A 23,130-nucleotide genomic window follows, 5' to 3' on the forward strand; every position below is an offset into this window, starting at 1 on the left:
GTATGCATGTGCTCTGTATGTGTGTGCATGCATGTTTGTGTGTGTATGTACAGGGGCATATGTGGTGGCTTGAACCAGAAATTGACCCCCATAGACTCATGTATTTAAAGATTCAGGCCCCAGTTGGAGGAACTGATTGGGAGAGATTAGGAGATATGGTGTTGCTAGAGAAGGTGTGTCACTGGGGCTGGGCTTTGAGACTTCGAAATCCAGTTAGCTTGCTCTCTTTCTGCCTCTTTGATCAGGATGTAAGCTCTCAGTTGCTGCTCCAGTGCCATGTCTGCCTGCCTGCTTCATTGCTCTCACCATGATGCTCATAGACTCACTCTCTGAACTATAAACCCAATAAACTCTTTATTCTATAAGTTGCCCTGGTCACACTGTCTAATCACGACAAAAAAGTAAAGCAGCACTTACCATAGCACTTGTATGGAGGAAGAAGACAACTGTGGGTGTCAGTTCTCACCTTCCACCTTGTTTGGACAGGGTCTCTTGCTCTCGTTAGTGTGCACCGACCTATGCGACCCACGGGTTTCTAGGCAATTCTCCTGTCTCCACCTCTTACCTCACTGCACACAGCTTTTATGCAAGTTGTAAGGCTACGAACTTAGGCATGGCAGGACTGTCTGTTTCGTTTTGTTGTTTTGTTTTGTTACCAACTGAGTTACCACCCCAGCTCATCAAACCATATTTAATCCTTCACAGGTTTCATTTCTGTCTATTAAATGGCAGTGATACTTACTTTTAGACTTTTGGCTTTTCTGAGCATTAAATAACGTAAGTAAGCAAGATAACTAGGCTAGCATTTGTCCTGCGGTAGAGGTTCCCATTAGCAGGTCTCTGCCTCTCCTGCTGCTGCTGCTGCTGCTCCTTGGCTTCTATTAGTTGTTTGCTTGCAATCCCCTGTTTTCTTCCCTTTCATCCAACAGAGTGGAACTGTCAATCTTCTGAGTTCTAATCTTTCCTCACTGGAGATTTACCATATAAGACTTGATGTCTGGGTGTCACCTTTGACTCTTAAAGGCAGGTGCTGGGCCAGTTAGACCTTTTTAGCAAATTGTTTTACCACCTGTTTCCAACGTGAACTTGAGGATATATATTTTTTAAATAATAAATAATAATTAGTAACTAAAATATAATTAGTAACTATAATTAAAAGGAAGAGAAAATTTCTCAACTCTATAAGGGTAACTGTCCAGCCTTCCCAGGAAGTAGTAATAACACACTGCAGGTGTGAGAGATAGATTCCTTGTGAAACTGGAGTTTTCAGAGTAAAGCCAAATTTTGTGATTAGTTCCAAATTTTGGCAGTGGAATTCCAAATTCAGTTTTATTCAGCTCTACCTCCTCAGATGAGTAAACAAAGAGTTCAAGAAGTTAGCAATTACTAAACCTTCTGCCAGACCCAACTATATTTCCTAGGCTACTAATATTCTAGGGTATTCTCAGGGTGTAAAAGCATTCTCTACCATCTAGTAGTGTTAGGCATGCTTTCTTAGACCTATAGAAAGGACCTGGGCTGTGATTTATAGCCGTGACCCGCAGAAGGTCTGCAGCTGTTTCTTCATTTACACACCTATGAGAAGGACAGAAGCCATTCATTATGACTTCATGATAGTTTTCTTACTTTTTTGTTTTGTTTCTTGAGATGAGATCTTATTATTTAACCCAACTGGACCTCTAACTCAGTGTGTAGCCCATAGCAGCCTTGAACTCATGGTCCCCCTTCCCTGGGCTCTAAAGTGCTGGGATTGCAGCTGTGCTTGCTTATAATTGTTTCCCTACACGTTCCAGCCAGTTTCCCGAAACTTTTCATTGAGCACCACTATTGGTAAAATAAATTTTGAAGAGCTCAATTTCAATGTATATTTATGTTTCTGACAATTTATTAGTCAACTACAATTAGATATGAATAGAGAGAAGAATATTCCAATGCATATCTTCCTCTCCACTGCAATTTGACACAGAGGATTGTCCTCACCTTTAGAGGTCTCTGTGTGTGCGTGTGCACGTGTGCATGAGTGTGTGCTTGCATTTATTTGCATATACATATTAATTAATTTCAAAGCACTATTTATATGGGCTAAGAAAAATTCATCACTCATAGATCTGTATCTCTTCTGATCATCTTAATTTTTGAACTTTATTATTCTTTGTGAGTTTTACATCATACACCCCAGTCCCCTTATCTCCCCATCCCCTCATGTCCCCCTTTGCCCTTGCAGCCTCCCACTACCACACAAATAAACAAGATCAAAGCAAAGAATGTGTCTCATCATGGAAGCTATAGTGTGTCACAGTGAATTCCTCTGTCCACACATCTTCACTTGCAAATGTTTGTTGCAGTGAGTCATTGGTCTAGTTTAAGATCTCTGGCTTCTGTGACACCATCAGTACTGGATCCTCATTGGGACCCCTCCCGGTTATCTTGTTGTCCTATGTGTCATGGAGATCCTGCAGCTTTCTTTCACACATCTCAACCATTTGCAGATGATAGAGATTTTGGGTGGGCCATTCAGAGCCCTGCATCTGGGCCTGGGTGGTAGCTGAGCTGGCTCTCCCTTATCCACACCGCCAAGGCAAGGTCTCCAGCAGTGCTCTGGCTAGGCCACCCAATGCCACCAACTGCAGGAGGTAGGTCAGTTCTCCTGCTCTTATGCCCTTGGGGCTGGCTCACTCACACCAGGAGTTGCCCAGACATAGAACCATTAAAGGTTCTCTTTTTAGCCTCTCTCACATGTATTAGTTAAATTGCCTCTCTTCCAGGTCTACCTCTTAACCAGCAGCATAAATTTCTCCTCCTTTCTCTGTGGATGCTTCTGTATCTTGAGGGGCTCACCCAAGCAAACAGTCTCCTCAAGCACTTTTCTCTCCTAAATGAATTCCGGTGCCAGTTGTTACAATAATCTTCTTACCTTCCTTTCTTTTATTTAATAGATATGAACAGTCTCACATCTTGAGACAACACACACACACACACACACACACACACACACACACACACTGCCCATCTTTGCCTGGATTTAAAGCTAGACCTCCCTAAAAAGCCCAACAGTATAGCTTTAGGCTTTCCTGGCATGTGGTGGTGTTTGTCATAGCTACTGGCCTCAGCTAATACTACACGAAAGAAGCCATAGGTAAGATATTAGCCAGTGAACACAACTTTGTTCCAATAAAACTTTGTTGTTTTTTGTTGTTGTTGTCTTTTTTTTAGAATGTTATTTTATTCATTTATTCTTGTTACATCTCAATGGTTATCCCATCCCTTGTATCCTCCCATTCTTCCCTCCCTCCCATTTTCCCCTTACTCCCCTCCCCTATGACTATGCGTGAGGGGGTCCTCCTCTCCCTTTATATGCTCATAGAGTATCAAGTCTCTTCTTGGTAGCCTGCTGTCCTTCCTCTGAGTGCCACCAGGCCTCCCCATCCAAGGGATGTGGTCAAATATGAGGCACCAGAGTACGTGTGAAAGTCAGACCCCACTCTCCACTCAACTGTGGAGAACGTCCTGTCCATTGGCTAGATCTGTGTAGGGGTTCGAAGTTTACAGCCTGTGTTGTCCTTGGCTGGTGCCATAGTTTGAGTTGTTGTTGTCTTTAAAGCAGATAGTGATTACAGTTTTCTATCTTCTACCCAGAAAATAGCAAGGAGCATCCTTAATAAAAACAAGTAGAAAGGCTGTCAGTGATACTCAGTACCCTTAACTTAGCACAAGAAGGCTATTTACCCCTTGCTTTCTTTCTCTTAATTATTTCCAAAGTACTCCTTAGAGACAGCCTTGTCAACTTCCTTGCCTGGCACCTCCACCTCACCTCTGCCAGTCCCCGCCTGCCCGGCTTGGGCCCAGAAGCCTTTCTTGCGAACTGTGCCATCCTCTTAAAGTATTTTAGTGTCCCTCACTCTGCATCTGCTCGTTCCCTCCCCAGTTCAAGACCAGACATGGCATCTCACCACCTTCGCTGTGCAGTACCCAGGAGTGCCTGCGACATTGTTGGCAATATTTGTTAAAGTTCTTCGTTCCCCTTCGGACATTTGCCCAGATGTCTGTATCAGGAAACATTTCTGAGGTCATTCAGGAGGCAAGCCAAAGCTGTTCTTTGAATTGAACAGCCAAGGGCATGGGGTCAGGGGAAATCCTGGCAATAAACACAGATGGGTCATGGTCAGGCCTGCTGTTCAGCAGTTTCTCTACAGCCTTCCTCTTGGCCTGCCCTCAGCTGTTGATAGAAGCTTTGTCTGTGTCACACTCTCAGCTGGGGAACCCTGAGGCTGCATTTGTTCTTGCTGTGCAGTACTGCATCCTAAGTGGTAGGTTATGAAAAGTGTTTTATGGTGGTGTGATGAGTTTCACCCTGTCAGGCTGCCAGTGAGCAAGGAGCCCTGTTCTCTTGGGTGAGGGAACTGTACTTACAGAAGACACAGCATATTTATAATTTTGTGGGATTATACAAGTATCTCAGAGAGCCATGCTGTCATTAGGACCTTGTACTGTATCCTGTTTAGCATGAAGGCATTCCTGCTTTCAAAGCACAGTTTCTACAGGAATCAGTGGGCCTGTTCAAGAGAAACCTTGTCAACAAATCAACCTATGGGAAGCAGGATGTGGCTTCTGTCAACGTGTCCATTGTTGTGTGTGTGCTTACCTTTGTCCCTGGCATTCTTTGTTCTTTGGAATCTTTGCTCCAGAGTAGAAAGAGAAGGCTTTACCAACATGAGGTTGGGCCAGTGCTACCCAGTGGAGCCTACGCAGACATGACCAGCATCCTCTCCTGCTCTGCTTCTGGGCCCCTTCCCTGGGAACCGTGAAGTCAGATATCCAAGGCTGGCTTCCCTCCCAGCATGGGATCCACCCAGTTTGATGCTTCCTTTGTCCTCAGACAGTCTATCCCCTAGTGCCACCTGGGAAAACCCTAGGCTTGGTCTGCTTGGCAAGTTGGTTTGGGGAAAGACGAATTCTAAGTTTGCTCCATCATCCCCGAGTATTGTTGCTACAAAATGTCAGCTCACCTTTTCTAATGTGGTTATTGGGAACCTGGCTAGGAGCTTAGCTGTATGCTGTTCAGTGCTGTGGAGAAGTCATATGTCATTTTCACATGTATCCGCTGTTCTACCTGTGACAGTATACCTCACAGAAGCAACCTAAGGAGGAAACAGTTGTTTTGGGGATAGTTTTAGGGAACCGTCCATGGCAGGGAAGGCGTGGTGAGAATGGCTCTAGATATGGCAACTGGATCGTGAGGCAGCTGGTCGCATGGCACCCTCAGCCAGGAAGCAGAGATGATGGTGCTCGTCATCCTTTCCCGCTCCCCCTCCCCCTGCGGTTCATTCTCAATATCCAAGTCCACATAGGCCAGGGCCTCTGCGCTCAGTTAAAGCTCTGGAAGCACACTTACACAGGGCAGAGATTCTAAATCCAGTCACACTGACAATGAAATTAGGCATCACTCTCCGGGAGGATGTTCATAGAATCAGCAGGGAAGGCGGAGAGCATCCAACAGTCCTCTTTGCCCACGAATGGGTACTCTGTAGTGCCATACTAACTAGCAGGAATCCAGGCTTTCTGCACAAGGAATAGACAGAAACCCAGGGTTTGCTTCAGAACTAGACTGCAAAGCTTCCTTGAAGATTTCCTCCTTTAGCCACAGTAAGTCACCTACCAAAATTATGAGTGCCTTTTGTGCGTGAGTCATTCTAGAAAGGCCGACAGATACTGTATTATCTTGACACCATCTCACCCAAGGTCTTTCCTGGAACTTTGCGTTTGTCTTGCTGTTAGAGCCTGTCAGTTTGTTGTCTAGGTAACTAAGTCTGGAAAAAGGTTTTTCCTTTGACTCCTTTGAATTTTTCTAGTCTCTCTTGGCTACAAATTTTTAAAAATGTCTATAAGAAGTTTGGTCTAGCTTCAGAAGGCCCCTAACTCTGAAATACAGTCAGTGAAGACTTAAAAACAATTGAAAACCTACAGCCTCTTTAAGAATGCAGGTGGAGACCTTCCTTTACCTTGATTGTTACATGTCACTTGTCCTCTGCTTCTCTTTCCCCCTACCATCCTGAAGTCAGAATCACAACTTGACATTAAGCAAGAAGAAGGGTCAAAGTAATGAAGAAATATAGCATGCAGCAAAACAGTTACCTACTTAGTATAGCTATTCAACACAGGTCCCTTCTCTTAGGCTGTCCCACTTATGTACACATTTTTGTGTTCTAACTAATTATTATGATATATCATGTTAATCTGTATAGCTTATAAAATATCATAAACTGCTACTCTAGTTTAATTATCTTGTTCTGATGACTATCATAAACAAATTATCCCTGTTTGAGATCAAAGTACCATTAATGACTGATTGAATTCTCCTTTGATCAAATTAGCTCTAACTTATCACTGTGTCCTACTCTATAAATATTGGCAATTACCCTCCCAGCTTGGAATTAAAATGCTCCCAAAATATTATATGTGGTCTATCATCTCTTAAAAATGGCTTCTAGTTTATATGTATGTGTGTATTTATATTACCCATAGCATTTGTGTGACTAAATCATTGTTTAGGAAAAAGCGTCTATATGTTGCGTTCAAACATAGTTCTATAGAGCAATAGTACAGGAAAACAGCTATGATGTGCTCTTCATATTAGAAAAAGGAAAGCGCGAAAAAAATCTACTCATTTGTGCATAAGAACCAAAAGCATGGTAAATCGGAAGCTAGCTTGGCTACCCGCAGAGGTAGATGGGAAAGACGCATAGAGAGTGGAGAATGGCAGAGTTTACACTAATAGCTAAAGCTGGAAAACAGATAGCACAATAACGACTGTAGTGGGTTGTAAGTGTGAGCAGAGATGCCTCACTCCTGCACTTTCTATATGGCTTTCACTTTTAGAGGTACAGTTTTATTTCATATACCACAAAGTGAACAATTAAAGTTAACCAGAATGTAAGTGAGTGCAGAAGAAGCAGGAAGAAGAACAAGAGAGATAAGAATCATCACACCAAATGGTGAAAAGAAAAGCTTGCCTCAGTGGCTGAAAACCAGCAAGGGTTAAAACCAATGTGATGTCTGAGCCCTGAGTTATAGTTGGGAAATCTGTATGTGACAGGAGTGTGTTAGCAACTCTGAAAGCACTTTATGCTAGAATTGAAGGAATAAGTCAACTACTCTAATGACCACCAAGCTTCTCATTTCAGAAAAAGAAGTGATAGATCAGGAAAGGGGGAAGAGACAAGAGTGCATCTGTAGTGCTAGACTGGACTCAGGGCCTCAGTGTGGGCTGGTGGCCTTGCTACATATGCACCCATAGGTACAGAAATACACAGTACACACACGCTTTACTTAGCTCTGCCCACTGAAGAGGCCTTGGTGAAGCATTCCCCAGAAGAAACATGTGCATGCTGCACAGATCCTGGCTTCTAAATACCATTATGCTCAAGAAAGCACCAAAGCACCTCAGATAAGAGAATGATTTCAGTTCTGAGGCAGTGAAAGATAGAAGATGAGCTTTGGACATCTTGGAAAACCTGAAAGGAAGGAGGTATTCAAAACAGAAAAGAGATAGGTCAAAAATATAGAGACCAATCCCGAGGAACCCCTGATAGCTAAAGCTGGAACAACAGACAACAAAATTGACTGATGGATTACATTCCTGTCATGGTAAATACCCAGCAGGTCTCACACTGATATGCGTGATTAGGTAAATAATGGGAAGGAGCAGTGTTGTGTTTGTTTGATTTTTTTCCCCCCTCACAGAAGGGTTGGAATTAACAGCTAGAAAAGGAGTGGAGCAGTCCTGGAGAAAGTCCTGTGGGCAGACTCTACAGTAGATGTTGTCACAGGAAAATCTAGTCAACAGGCAGGCCAAAGCCTGAGTAGAACCAGAAGGTTTACATAGTTTGAAACAATATCTCCCTGAAGAAGTCTGTTAATTATAAAGAGAGAGATAGCGATGCTACCATTGAGATACCTTTCACCTGTGACCTGAACCAAATGATCAAAGTTAATATTAACATCACCTGTAAGGAAAGATGTGAGCCTTGATGCATTAAAAACGATGGAATAGAGGTTGGCTAGATAGCTCAGAAGAGAAGGGTGCCACCATGACTGATAAACTGAGTTCGATCCTCAGAACCCTCATGGCGGGAGGGGAGAACCATGCACCACAAATGGCCCTCTGACTTTCACACAGTGCCTGGCATGTACATATACAAAGCAAAACAAAACAAACAAACAAATGAACACAATAGAACTTCTGTGGTAGTTTTGCAAAAGAAAAACATGTAACCTTCATCCAGGATATGGCCTCCAGTGCAGGACATGGTGTTACTTGTGTGGAATTCTAGTTGGAAATACATATTATACATCTGAGAAGGCATCAGACAAAACAAAGACTAGGGAACAGTGGAGACAATGGGACTACAGTCTTCAAAAATGGCAGTATCATGTAAGAACATGGCAATGGAAATGTCCAGATGGAAGTCAAACAAAGAGAAACTAGCTAGACATACTTACTGCCTGATCCCAAGCTGTCTCAGACAGTGGGTTAACACAGCAAGGGTAGCAAGGACATTGGCCAGGCTACAACACGAGAGCATGTGGAGCATCAGTGCTGACTAACTGAAGTTGAAGTCTCGTTGAGGCCCTGGGCTGCGCTCCCTAATTTGTTCACTATTGAATTCTGAGCTCCTCAAGTACAGCTTGGAGTGCAGAGGGCTCATGATAGGCATTTCTCAGATGAAAAAGTGGGTGATTACTACGGGTCCTACATGTAAGATAAGTCCAAAATAGTTTCTCCAAAGGCTGGCTTTTGAGACTCACTGCTGTCATGGGGCCTCAGCAGTGGACTTGTGCTTGTGGTGGAAATTACTCTACCATCTAACATTTACTCAGCTGTAGTGTGGCCTGCAGCTGTTCTTGCTTTTAATTACATGTTCATTTCTGTATTTTATGAGTTAGCTGGCAGTAAAGAATAGTGGGCTTTCTAGGGTCCTGTCTTCTCTTGTCTGTTTGAGTAACCCTTGATATGGGGATTGGGGTATTTTTCAGCTATTGGACCTCTTCATTCAGTGGGATTGGTCCACGTACCTTGCTGACTATGGACAGCCCAATTGCAAGTACCTCCGGGTGAACCCTGTGACAGCTCTGACCCTGCTTGAAAAGTGAGTACCCAACCCTGTGCTCTGTATGGGGAAGTGGGTGGGGGTGGGGTAGTATACAAGGCCATTTTCCTGTTTCCAGTGCCTTGAAAAGCATCCTTGCTCCTGAAGCTATCATAGGTGCTTTCAGCCATCTTGATCATTGCACTTGGCGGTCCAGTGATAATTTTTAGCTCTGGCAAGCTACAAGTACAGTTCAGAATGACATTTTGTATTACCTTGTAGCCTAATTAGACAAAGTGTCTTTACCTAGGAAAAGACAGGAAAAGATAAAAATGACTTAGTTTGAGCTCAGGCCAACCTGGCAAGCAGAGGAGCATGCCCTAGACCTTGGGGTTTGGTGATATCTAGAGCAGAGCTCCTCAGAGATGTGGTTTCACTAAATTGGCTATCTACCAAATGTAGCAAAGCTAGCCAACATGTCACCCAGGTGCCAGTGGTATGCTCCCAGGTCAGAATAGAGCTTTAGGAAAGAAATTGGAACCAAGGTGAATCTTTCTTACTGGAGGTGTGGGGGATTGGAGAGTGTACCAGATGGAAGGGGGAAGTGGAGAGTAAGCAAGAGTAGGATAGGATGCTGGGCTCTGGGTTTGAAGCCAAGAGACATGCTGAGAATTGGTGCTTTCATGTTAACTTTCTCCCATGGTTCTCTCTCCCAATGACTTTCTTCTCTAGGATATCTAGAGAGTAAGTATATTGTTCACTTGGGAATTTTCCATCAGTTTGAGGCAAGTCCTTCCAGTTTCCTCAGTGATGCTAGTAACTGAACTAAAATCCTGGTCCTGTGAGTGGTCTCCACCCTGACAAACTAATCTTCTAAACCTGTTGCCACCCTAGCTGGCACTTCCCTTTCTTTGTTTCCTACAGACTGTTGGTTTACCAATTCATTTGGGGGCTGGGAGTGATGGCAAGGATGTTTCCCATCAGTACTAGGGAAAAGATCTCTTCCATTAAGGTTCCTCACATGCTTGGTACTCTTACTGGCTCAGGGTTTGCAGTTCATCCCTGACGGAAGAGCTCCTAAGCAAACCCCAGCTCCTGGGGACAAGGCCTGTGACGTGAAGGTCTAGAGCCTACATCTCCCATGAGGATTCCTCACGGAGGCATGCCATGGCCAGAGTTCTCATTAACGGTGGGAATGGGGAGACAGTCTGATGTTTGAGCTCTTCCTTGGGTATGGCAGTTGGTGGCATCTGGCCATTCTTGCCTAGCATGCTGCAAAGCTGTGTGCTAAGCCCTAGCCACCAGTGAACTTGAAATCTTCATCCCCAACATTGGAAGGCAAAGGCTCCCAGGTCACTGAAATCTACATCTTCCAGCCTCAGAGGAGTTCCTTCTCTTCTCTGACCTGTTCCTCCTTTCCCAGAGGCAGCTGCTACCCAAGCCTGCCAGGCTCTCTTTCCAAATCTGGCTCTTCCTGGTGAGGCAAGACAGAAGCGCCCAGATCACTGCCAGCACTATATAGGAAAAAGCAAAGTCCCTGTGTCACTGAAAGGTAGACTATCTAAAGGAAAAGAGAAAGCTACATGTGCAGGAGATAGGAGAGGGGAGGGTTCACTTTAAGTTTTGCACATTCCTAGGTACAAACCATCATGCCACTGTCAGCATTCAGAGCTCCTGAGAATATGATTCCAACTGAGGGCTTCAGTGGCCAAGAGCTTCTTGCCTCTTCTCCTTTCTCCTTCTCCTACAGAGTGCAGGATCCTCCCCTAGAGCTACAGGGTATCTCTGGACACCCATCTCTGCACTGCTGCAGGAAATTATTACATCAGTCAAGCCAAATGTCCTGCAAATGTAGAAAGGGCTTCCCTGTTTCCTCTTTCCTGTTGGTTTTGTATTGTTCGGATTTATAGCTTCTCCAGCAAAAGGAAGGGAGTCCTTGAGAATAAGCCTGTCAGTTTCACAAACATAACCATGCAACTAGTATTAAAGTAGCAAACTGTGCTCACCAGGGCCTTAAGGGCCATATGCCCTCTTTCCAGCCCAGTCAAGTCATCTGCCCTCAGGCCAAGTGGTGGTGGCGCACACCTTTAATCCCAGAACTCAGGAGGCAGAGGCAGTTGGATCTCTGTGAGTTGGAGGCCAGCCTGGTTTACAGAGCAAGTTACAGGACAGCCAAGGATTTACAGAGAAACCCTGTCTTTAAAAAAAAAAAAAAAAAGTCATCTGCCTTCCTTCCTAGCCTAAAGCAGGCTTCTGTGTATTGACAGGAGCTCGATACTAATGAAAAATTCCAGCCCAGAAGAATTACTCTGAGTTTAGACTAAGGAGAAAAGTCACAGTTAGCTTTGTCTATCACTGTCAGAGAGCCAGACAGTTGTGCTGCCTTGCTACTCAGATGCTCTTACGGACTATATGCATTCCAGTAGATACATAAATATAGATGAGCACACACTGTACCTGGTGAGTAGCATCTATACAAGATATAAATTGCCTTTGTGGGATCCCTGTCTATTGATTCGTGGCCCTTTTCAAAAGACAGGAGGAAATAAAGCCTAGGAGTGGCCAAATACTTTTGGGAAGTATGCCTGGGAATAACTTAGACCCTTTTCTGGCCTTTCTTCATGCAGCTTTAAGAACAGAGAAGTCGGAGAGCCAGCTCAGTTCTGAGAACAAAGGTGCCAGCCGACCCGCCTCACCTGTGGGCTGAGAGTCAGAATGCAGAGGCTAGGCCAGAGAAAGTCATCAGCAGTGGCACTATGGATTACACACCCCCTACAGAAAATAGTGTAGTCCTAGGCTCTGTCGTGTAGCTTGGCTGGACCTAGAGACTGCAGTAATATCAGTCTGCACTTAAATCCTGCCTCCAAGTAGGGCCATCCACCTCACAGAGCCAGCTCCGTTATTCTGCTCCAGGAATGTCACCTCAGAGCTTTAGCAGGACCGAAACAACTTCTGAGATTGTATAAAACCATTGAGAGCTCAGACTGTCTCTCACATAAAGCCTGGCTTTGTTAACTGAGAGGATTCCTATCCCTTGGGAACCTGCTCCCTAAGCACTATGCCCACCTGGCCATCCTCTCATCCGTAATCCTGAAACTAATCAAGAGACCAACCCTTCATTTTTTTTTCAGGGGCAAGAAAGAGTGACCAGCTAGAGCAGGGCTTAAAGATACACAGTGGCTCTGGGGTCACTTGTGATCTCCTGTGATTAGTTTTAAGACAAGATTTTTCTGTCTCACTTTCCAAATTCCATCTCTTAGGTCCCAGCAAGCTCATGAAGTAAGTGTACCCCAGATATTTGTAGGAGTCTGCTGGCCAGCAGAGCTGTGCCATGTCTCAGACTCCCATAGCAGTGCTTATCTGAAGAAATAGGGTGGGTCGGGTGGGGGAGGAGTGAGGATAAAGACCTGACCCTCCAAAGCTAGCTCTTGACAAAAGGCGGCTGAAGTCAGGAAGGCGCTGGGTGTCCAAAGGACAGCTCCGTAGTGAGTAGGTGGCTGGACAATGAGAATAGTCCCAACTCCTCACATCTTGCCATCCATCCTGCCTTCTGCTTGCTCTTTGTCTGGTACTATCTCAAACACTTTGCCCTCTTTCTCTCTTTCTCTGTTTAGGATGAAAGATACTAGCCGCAAGAATAACATGTTTGCACAGTTCCGGAAAAATGAGCGGGACAAGCAGAAGTTGATTGACACTGTGGCCAAGCAGCTCCGAGGACTCATCAGCAGCCACCACTCCTGAATGTTGGCCTTGGGCCCGCAGAGGCCACTTGCCCATAGCCAGTGGTCCAGGATCTCCCCTGGACTGGCCCTGCATTTGTGCATTCTTCCTCAAAGAGAGCATATGTATTTTTTTATTAACCCCTGTACAGTATTCACATAACCGTTCCCTATAGTAAGAGAGGCACAAGAACAAGCAAGAACATAAAGGGCTTGGAGGAAGTCACTGCCACACTTCCCGTACTATCCTGGGAACACTACACTGTCATGCCAACGCGGTGAGCGGCCTCTTATCCAGTGCTCCACAAATTCAGTTGGTGCCTGGTGCTGGGAGTTGAGACAAAGAAGTAAAAGGATAAAAATACTCAACCTGTCAGCTCTCCAGTGCTCACTTAAGTGAACAGGAGAGCCTGGAGCCATGCCTATGTGATATACCAAAGCCTGCCTCAGCTTAAGATATCCGTCTGCCTCGTTGGCTGAATTATCGGCTCATGAGAGTATGGTATGTGGCAAAATGACTATTTCACTCTGGTCCAATAGGTGGTGTTTCATTAGTGTAAGTCTAACCAGGCCAGAAGGCCTGCTGTGGGGTAGTTAGCTGAGTAAACATTTGGGCCTGTGATGAAAGGCAGGTGGGGTAACTTGCATTTTCAGTTGTGTTTTTTGAATCTTGAAAGGCCAGTTGGGTCAGGACTCCGGCTCACTTGCCATTCCTCTCTGTCCTTTCTTTCATGACCATAACACTTGGTTTAGAGCGTAAGTCAGCGGTGGCTTTTAAAGGTCCCTGGGTGAGAGTCTCATACTGGTCTCCAGCAGTGATGTCTCTAAATAGTCAGATCCCTGAAGCCTGAAAATAGCCAGGGTACCTTCACTGTGGGGAGAGAGAGCTCATGGCTTCTTGAGATGGCACAGTCACGTTTGGACAACAACAGCCTTTTGGCTACCATCTTTAAAGAAAATGCCCCAAGCTCTCCACTGTGGGCATAGCCACCCTAAGATGGGATGTTTCTGGACATTGACCTGTCACCATGAAGTTGACAGGGTGAACTGTAGCTAATGGCTTGTCTTGCTCAAGCACAGGGCTCCCATCTTCTGAGCTGTCCCTTGGCCTCACCTGAAAGTGCTTTCCTGGAGTTGTAGCTCTGATCTCTGGAGCCTGTGGCCGCCAGATAGCCTCCTGAAACCATGCAAAGGCTTAACTATGACGTTGGCTGCAGGGGTCTGCACTCAGGATCAGCACTCTCAGCCTGACTGCTGGTAAGAGGACAGTTGCATCATGGAACACCGACTAAGATGCCACAAAAGTGTTACCAGCTTCAGTGATGAGCAGAGAGACTGGCCAAACAATCTCTCTTACACTATGCTTCTGGGACTGCAGTGCTTCCGTATCTCCTAGGCCACCACAGCCTACTCCATCTTGAGCACACCCAACCCTTGCAGTAGCCATCCTGAACACCAACAGGAAGAGAACACCACAGAGGTACAGCTTCCTAGAACTGGAGAGAGCAAGCTACCCAGGTGCTCTGCACAAGCCTGTAAGTCTCATCCTCCGCCTACACAATGGCCTAGAGGTTCAGGAGGAGCACCCCAAACCTCATATCCAAAGGTGATGGGAAGGCAGACAAGGCAGTCTCTCCAAGTCCTGGGTTTGTTGAAAAGGGTGAGAAGTGATCTACTAACCTGAAGTCCTGCTGCCTGAGGAGGAAGGAAAGCCCTTCACCAGTGCGCGTCAGCCTTCGACGTAGAGCTCTGCAGTGGGCTGTCACAGCATTTGTCCTTTGAGGACACTTTTAATCACTCCATCTTGCTGCTTGTCTAGTCTCCACTTCTGTCCCAAAGGAACTGTCACAGACTGAATGAAAAGCAAGTGGAGGAAGAGGTCCACTCTGCCTTCCACAGCAGACTCCTGCTGAAGGGCATTTCATCCGCTCTCAGGGTGTATGAGCACGGCCACCTGGCTTTTTGTGTGCCTGTGCACCAGCCTGGGCTGTTCCCCATCAAACAGCAGCGTGTTGCTTCTGAGCTGTGAAAGCCAGGGACCTGCAGTGCCAAGGAGCTTATGAGTCGCTGAGGTGGAACTCCTTTTTCTTTCACTTTATCCATAGGCCTACCTAAAACTGAGCTGGCTTTGAGGACTTGAGCACAGTACGTGTGCCTGTCCACCTCAGACCCTCTGGCCTTACCTCAGCTGCCTGCAGACCACGTGTCCTGAAGAGTCTCAGGTCAGGTGAGACACTGCTGCCTGGAGGCCTGCAGCCTCCCAACCCTGTAGACAGCCTGGCTTGTGAGCCTTAGTTAGGCAGCGGCTCACTTATTTTTTTTACCATTCATGGGGAAAAAAACAAACCCCTCAGTACCAGGTAACACTGACATGGATGGAGAAGAACAGGCCCTGCACACAGGACGCCAGAATCCCTGTTAGCAAAAGGACTATCTCCCAGTGACTCCGTCATTCACGAGGCCCAACAGTCCATCTTAGCTCCACAGCAGGTCCCAGGCGCAGAGATGGCACTGGCCAGGAGTTTCCCCCAGAGTACAGGCTTGGGGTGGCTTCCCAAGACTCCTTCAGACTACGTTTGCTTGCCCTCCTCCCTCCGCCACTCGTTCCTTCTCTCTTATTCATCTGCATTTAGTCACTCCTCCCAGACGTTTTAGAAGCAGCCTTTTCGTTTTGCACAGTGCCACGTTTGTGGGAGAAATGCAGTGAGATCCATCTGGACCTCTAAAGGGAACCTTTTCCTCATGCTCACTGGGAAAGCAGCTCTGCTGCAGGCAGCTGCTGATGGGGGGCTCCTCTGTGGAAAGAGCATGGTATACCATTCCCCTGTACACGCTCCTCTTTTAACTGCTATTAAATATGAGAGCCTACTGTTCCAAAAAGCCACCGTGTTGTCTTGTGAGGTTTTTGTTCTTATCTCTTTGGGGCAGTGTGTCTGTGGTTTGTGACAAATACTGCATGGCAGGCCTCAGTCCCACTGAGCTGACTGAGGGCCAAAGCTAGCAAGAACCTGGTATGGAGAGGCCGTGTTGTGCCCTCAGGTGTTGTTAAGATACATGACTGGCACAGCCACCAAGTTCCCCACATTGAGGTGCATAGTTTATGTGGGGTACTGGGGTGGGCAGAGGACAGGCTCCAGCCAAGCAGGAGTGATGCAGGATTATTGGGGAGGAGGGTGCTCGCTAGCGAGCAGGTGCTCATGTGCATGGTTTTATGATGTAACTGTAGGTCACCACAAGAGTCCTTTAGATACAGGTCACATTAATACTTGAAGTTGCCCCAGCCTGTTATGTGCTGGGGCCACTGAAGGACCTTTGGACACTCTTGCAGCCATAATGAGTGGAAATGTTCGTGCAGCAGGGCCAGTCTGCTCACCCTCAGAAGAAGCTGGAAACCAAGCCTCACGCTTTGGGGGGCTTTGCTGCCAGAAGACCTGGGCTTCCATTCCTTCCATGTGGCCTGCTAGCTGGATCCTCTTGGCCAATTCATTTTCTAGCTGTCTAGTGGCGTTAGAGTGATGGTTCCTAGTTGTACAGGGATATTGTAAAATGTGAGAGCTGGGAAGACAGCAGTGCCTGGCCTGACATCGCCACACACGACTGAAGGCTTTGTCCTCCCTTCCCTGCAGTTTATAGCATGCCTCTCAGCTGAGCATCTCACAGATGTGTCCCTAGCTGCCTTGCCTCCTGGCTTCCTCTCCAAGCCCAACTCAAGTAGGAAATCTGCACCTCACACACTTGTGCAGGACCCAGGACCACCAACTGCCCGGCTCTGAGTAAAGCCAGCATTCAAAAGAACCATGCCCTCAGTCCCACCTGGAGCCTCCTCTGCTCCAAAATGTATACCTCCTCCTGGCAGCATGTAGTCCAGATTCCTTGAAATGAGATATACACACGTGTACACCTGTACACATGGGCTTCCATCCGCCCATGCTCTTTTCTTTTGGGAAGCAGGTTTGTGGCTTTCATGAATGTGTGGGCGAGAGGCATGTCTAAAATACTACAAATGATAACCGAATCCCTTTAGAGATCTCCTTGTGAGTGAACACTGGAGGCTCTGAGCCATCGCTTTCTCTCCTCATCTCCCCAGTGCTGGCATATTTTAATGACTGGCGCCCACACTTTTCAGGAACCTCAGTAGAAACCCAGGTCACCCACAAAAGACCAGAACAGCTGTGTTTTGTCAGTCGTACCAGGATGTATACTGACGGTCCAGAGGATTCTGCGCTTTGAGTACGGGGAGATAGCAAAGGATTTGGTGTGGCCATCAAACTGTCCCAGGGCTGCTCACCCGAGACCACCTACCGTCCCTGAGCACTAGCTGCAAGTCCGCAGGACCAGCAGCTCCTGCTGAACTGATTCAAACCCAGGGATGTTTTTTCACAGCTGGCCATCTTTTTTGCTCAGCAGGCAGGGGAGAACCAGAAGGGCTTCTGGGAGATGAGGCAAGGAGAGAAAGGGCCAGGCCTTCCCCTAGAGGCCTCATTCTGAGGTTAATGGGCAGCATTTGTGGAGAATGAGAGAGCCTCCAAGCCCAAGGGACCAGAAGACAAAGGCGCTTGAGGAAGTGCGAGGAGGAGAGGGGCCAGGACCGCCATTGTGTGGGAGAGCTCCCCCTCTATCTGTTTCAATCACTGCAGGGTTAGGGTTACCCTGCTCTTGGGGCCCCACTGCATTGTGGGGTCTGACAGCCCTTGTGATGGTAATGGGGGCCTCTCCCAGGGCACCCCTGTCTTTGACAGCCCATACCAGCTTCCAGAGAGGAATGAAGCCCATTCCCTTGGGGGTGGGACAGGTTGCAAGCCCAGAACCGAACCTAAGATAGCAACCCCCTCCCCAGTCTGCTAAGTGTACCTTCCCAGCCCAAGGCATGACCTTTCTCCCTCCAGAGCTCCAGAAAGGGAATGGAATCTGAACATCGAGACGCTGTCCTGGCCCTGAACAATCCTCCCTTTCTCTAGTCTCAATGATGGGTCTATTCCCTCCTGTAAATGGGTCTCGCCATCTCCAGCGTTCACCTTTGCTTGGAAGGGTAATTAACTGCATCTCCCTCTTGTTCTCTCTCACACTCCCCTCTCTGTTACCAGGCTCAGGTAAAGCTGGGTGGATGGCTTTCTCTTCCTTTCTCGTCTATGGGGTGTTTATTTTTAAAGCTGGAGGAAGAAGGCCCTGCTTCCCCAGTGACGCCCTTCCCTAGAGAGCCTGCTGGGGAAACCACTTATGTAGGCACTGGAGGGGTGCCCATGACAGCACCTCTAAGGCTTTTCAGGTTGCCAGCCCTGAACTACCTATTCACACATGTGTTTCCAAGGTGTTAGGGAAGAAGTTTTCAGGTGAGAGACTTAAGGGGTAAAGTGGAAGGCTACATGGGTTCTGGATACTGAGGGCAGATGTGGAGATACATACAAGACCAAATAAGACCACACAATCAATGCCTCTTAAAAACAGGCCCCAGGAGCAGGCAAGCAGGACAGCAACCAGGTGAGAAGGTAAGGACACTGCCCATCCAGGGACAGCTGAGCACGAGGCCATATGGGATCATATGGGTAGCTGGTCTACATCAGCAGGACCTGAACCTCTGACTAGTCATTTCTAGTTAGCATGGCTTGGTGGGGTTTTTGTTTGTTCGTGATTTTTGAGACAGGGTTGTACCCCGTAGCCCTGGCTGTCTTGGAATTGCTATGTAGACTAGACGGGCTTCAAAGCCACAGTGATCCTTTTTATCTCTGCTCGAGAGTGCTGGGATCAAATAAAGGTTTGCCACCAGGCCTGGCTTTGTGTGCTACTTCTATGAGATGATAAATTCTGCAAAGGCAGGAGCACTCTTCCTACCTGGAGCCTATGGACACCCAGCCCAGTAAACGGTACATGGACACCCATGACCCAGGACACACCTCGAAGTATTGGAGCTAGCCAAGAACGGGGGGGGGGGGGGGGGGGGGGGCTCTGAGGAGAGCACCCTCAGGGGAGCCTGCCACCAGCACTGTTCAGAACTACCACTGTATGGTATATACCTGACAAGCAAACCAGCCTTTAAGTTCATTTCATTATGATTTTAAAAGGCTCTGTAAACATGTGCCATCCCACCTTATTTATCCCACCAGCAGAGGAGCGGGTTGGAAGCAGATGGAGTCAGGAGGCAAAGGCAGGTGACAATTTAGTTCCTAGTAAGGATGTAGTGAGGTGTGGGCTTCGTCTTTGTGTGTAGGCTTCCTACACCAAATCCTAAACTTAACCTCCTATAAATAATGACTCTTAAAAGTGATGAATTTCTTTCAAATGACTGGAGTAAGTATGTTCTGACCAAAAAATATATGGCAATAGCACATTGTATTATAATTTTCTTTTCTCACTGATGCATCTAAAGTCTTCACAATGAAGCCCATAGCACTCTTGTCTCATGCATGGACCACACCTTTATTTCAGCATTTCTGAGTTGATGAGTATCTGAATATCCCCAGCATATGACTATTATAAATTATTACAAGGTCCTACTTGTATGTGCCTTAGGTATTTATATAGCATAACATTTAAGTAGGGTTGGTTGGTTGGTTGAAATTTACAAATGCTAATAGAGTTTTTTTTAAATCACATTTTATTTCTCCACAGGATCTGACTCTATTTTCCTGTCCTCAGCACAAAATATTAGCAAGACTTTTCAGTCTTGCCAACCATCAAAGTAAATAAATAAATTACGGTTTTTGTTCTAATTTGCATCGTTTGATTTTCATCTGTCGGTTGCTGGCCATAATGCCTGCCCTTGCTTTTACTGGACACTTGGTTTTCCATGCTGGTCTGTCGTTCTTTGTGTGGGCGTTTCAGCTACTTGTTTGCTGCACATGCTTCTACCAATCTGTCTCTGAGTTTATTTATTCACGGTGTATAGCAATTAGAACTTTATTTTGTAAATAAAAAGCAATCCAGGAAGGGAGAGTTAGAGGCTGAAAGTCCAAAGGTGGTTGTATGTGAACTTAACTCAATGACTAAACCATGTCTAAGTCCTGTTTCTTTCCTTCTGACACCCTACCTTTCCTGGTAACAAGGCCATCCGAAATCTCACTTCTCTCACAGTGGCTAGCCCACTGCTACTTGGTCAGCTTTCAGGTTCCAGGCTGCCCTGCAAAACCTGACTTCCAGCGGCCCTCTCAGGAGAGGAGGTCGCTCAAATTCCATAGCCCCCAGTGTCCAGAGCGCTCAGTCGGAAGCTAGGCCATTGGGTTTGATTAGGAATGTTCCAGGGATTAACTGCTCTGACCACCAGAGCGACTAGTACCTACAGGGAAGCTAAGAGCCCTGTCAGACTGAAGCAGTCAGGCCCCACTGCAGACATTGGAGCCACAGTGAAGACCCACTCTGAACAGTAGCCCCTCACAGGACGATGGTAGCAGAAAGCCTGTGGACCAGCCGCCGGCATCTGCTCATGTGGTTTGAGTCGGGTTTTGCTGTTGAAACATCGTCACTAGGTTTTACAGTGTTGGAATTTCATGTCGTAACTCCTCCACCTCAGATTTTAAAAATACTAAACCGCATTTTCTTCTGATGCCTCACTCAATTCGATACATTAGTCGTTCAGTGGTCTTCATTTTACTGTGTGGTAAGGGCTATGGCAGGGACAGCCCGTCAGGTCTTTCTTCCATGTGGCTGTTCACAGCATCCCCATTTCACTCTTGAGCACCGACTTTATGGTGTGTATAATTCCCATTTGTCTCTGCATCTGTCTCTGGCTTTCCCCTCACTGTCCCCGCTCACCCTGTCTCTATGCATGTTGTTTGTTTAATCACCATATGTTTCTGCATGTTTCAGATGCCGTGCTTCTTCTGAATGTTCTGGGATAAATTCTTTTTGTTGTTGTTGTTTTGTTTTGTTTTGTTTTTTTCTGGTTTTTTTGAGACAGAGTTTCTCTGTGTAGCCTTGGCTGTCCTAGACTAGCTTTGTAGACCAGGCTGGCCTTGAACTCACAGCGATCCGCCTGCCTCTGCCTCCTAAGTGCTGGGATTAAAGGCGTGCGCCACCACCCCTGGCATAGATTAATATTTTTAAGTTAAAAGTTCTTTTGTGATTTTTGACTATTAGATTGAAGTTATGAGGAGATAAAGTAAAGATGAGTTCACATTTCTAGATTATACTCCTTAATGCCTGATTTCCTATTAATGTTATATATATATAATTTCCCCTTCCACGCTGTATTTTCCTCCCCCCACCCCCATCCCATGACAAGGTTTTGCTATGTGGCCCTGGATTACCTAGTACTTGCTGTATAGCTCATGGAAAGTTAAGAATTGTGATCCTTCTGCCTCTGCCTCCCAAGTGCTGGCTTTACAGGCACAAGCACTCTTTAGTTTGACTGTAGGAGTGAATTGTACAAAGCTATGAGACTGCCAACACTCTTAAGGTCTACTGTTTCTGACAAGATTCAGGGAAGCAGTCTTATGATGATGAGGCAGTAACTCAATCCAGCTGCTGCTGCAGGGAGCCACTCAAATGCTTGGTCATAGTTCCGAGAGCTACCAACTCTCAAGAACCGGGAGTGCTTTCTTGACTCATTTGGTGGCAAAAACTCAGCTAATACAAAGTCATGTATCACTTTCATTTATCACTTAGCATAGATATGTAAACACAGCATAATAGGTAGCATTAGGTTATGAGCTATTTCTCCAACCCTGTTGAAGGGTTATGTGGCCGTCTACTATACTATCTTTCTGAATAAAAAGTCCTTAAGCACACCTGGCCCAAGTGCGCATATGCTAAGACCCAGCAGTTCTGAGAATATTCACATCTACAAGGAAACCACACACATTCATGGAAGAAGCATGTCCAAGAATGTCCCTTGTACAAGGATGAAAAGCAGACATGTTCATCAGTGGGATACTGGGTCTATTGTGATGCATTCACCCAATGGGATGCTACATAGCTGTTAAGATGAGCTATAATAACATGTGTCAACATGCATCAAAAAGAATGTTGAATAAAAAAAAGGAAACCACAGAATGCTAGGAAACTGCATAATACAAATTAGATTTTGAAATCAAATGTTTGGTAATGCCTATCTCTGAAAAGAAAGGGGATTACCTGAGGACGCAACAGTAGGCATATATTCTGAATTCCTTTGTAAAACAGGAAATGAATGTTGCTGGATTTTTGTGTAGGCTGTTGAAATGCTTTCCTAGGTACAGATTAGCATTCTGTATGATCTCTGTGAATTCCTGCGTCGTATTTAAACTCAGTTCATTCTCGCCTAACTTGCTGTCACGTGCTGACGTTTGCAGACACTGCCGAAGCAAACATCTCTGGGATTATCTTACATGCATATAAATATCTCTGTAGATGAAAGGAAAACATTTTACATTTTGATAGATAATGTCAATTGTCTTTTACATTTTTTTTATTGAAAATAGGTTTTTTTATATAACTTATCCTGATTATGGTTTCCCCTCCTGCTACTCCTCCCAGTCCCTCCTTACCTGCCATCCAAATCCACTTCCTTTCTGTCATTCATTAAGAAATAAGCAGGCAGGGGTGGAGAGATGGCTCAGCATTTCAGAACACCCTGGTTCAATTCCCAGCACCCACACAACAGCTCACACCTGCCTACGTGTGTCCAGTCCTAAGGGACCTGACAACCCTCACGCAGACATGCATGCAGGCAAGACACCAGTGCACATAAAAAAATAAAAATAAATAAATCATTTTAAAAAATACTTAAGAAAATGAGCAGGCTTCTAAGGGATAATAATAAAATATAATAGTATAAAACAAAAACGAACACACCAGAATAGAACAAAACAAAAGGAAAAGCGCAGGAAAAGGCACAAGATACAGACAAAGATGTGGAGACCCACTCATTTGCACATTCAGGAATCCTTTAATACTGGAAGCCATAATATATACACAGAGGGAAATAAGAAAAAATATAAAAAATGAAAATATGATTGAAAACAAGAAAAAATCCCTGACACAACATGAGACAAGGAACACTTCCAAAGATTAGTTCGTTTCTCCTGGCCATCTACTCTGGGCATACAGCCTGTTGAAACACAGCTCAAGCATGGAGTTGTGTGAGAATTCGGAGTGTGCTTGTGTGAACACCCCAAGAAAACAAGGCATGAGTCTCATGAGCTCACTTTTTTTCAAAACACAGGCTTGTTCTCGGGATGTCTTTTTATACTCCTCCAGGTGTAGCGGATAGGAGTGAGTTTACTTCAGCTGTTGTTATTCGTGTGCTTCTACGGAAAAACATGCTTTTGCCACATGCAGCTTGTTCTTGGGATTTTATACTTTATTAGCTGACTCTTAACCCTCAGAGTATTGTCTGATGCTTTGAATAAAGC

The 23,130-nt window shown here is 45.8% G+C and overlaps 1 protein-coding gene across 1 annotated transcript in view; it reads left to right on the top strand.

Annotated features, from left to right (window-relative positions):
- The window catches only part of EXOC6B (exocyst complex component 6B), a 434,863-nt gene extending 419,174 nt beyond the window's left edge, over window positions 1-15,689 (top strand). The window contains exons 21-22 of the mRNA XM_084764962.1: window positions 9,034-9,146; window positions 12,701-15,689. Of these exons, the coding sequence (XP_084621088.1) occupies window positions 9,034-9,146; window positions 12,701-12,827 (240 nt within the window). The 3' untranslated portion in view covers window positions 12,828-15,689. The remainder of the gene's footprint in view (window positions 1-9,033; window positions 9,147-12,700) is intronic.
- Window positions 15,690-23,130: the final 7,441 nt, after the last annotated feature.

The sequence above is a fragment of the Acomys minous genome (assembly GCF_964271855.1).
Source record: "Acomys minous genome assembly, chromosome: 17".
Classification (NCBI taxonomy): Eukaryota; Metazoa; Chordata; class Mammalia; order Rodentia; family Muridae; genus Acomys; species Acomys minous.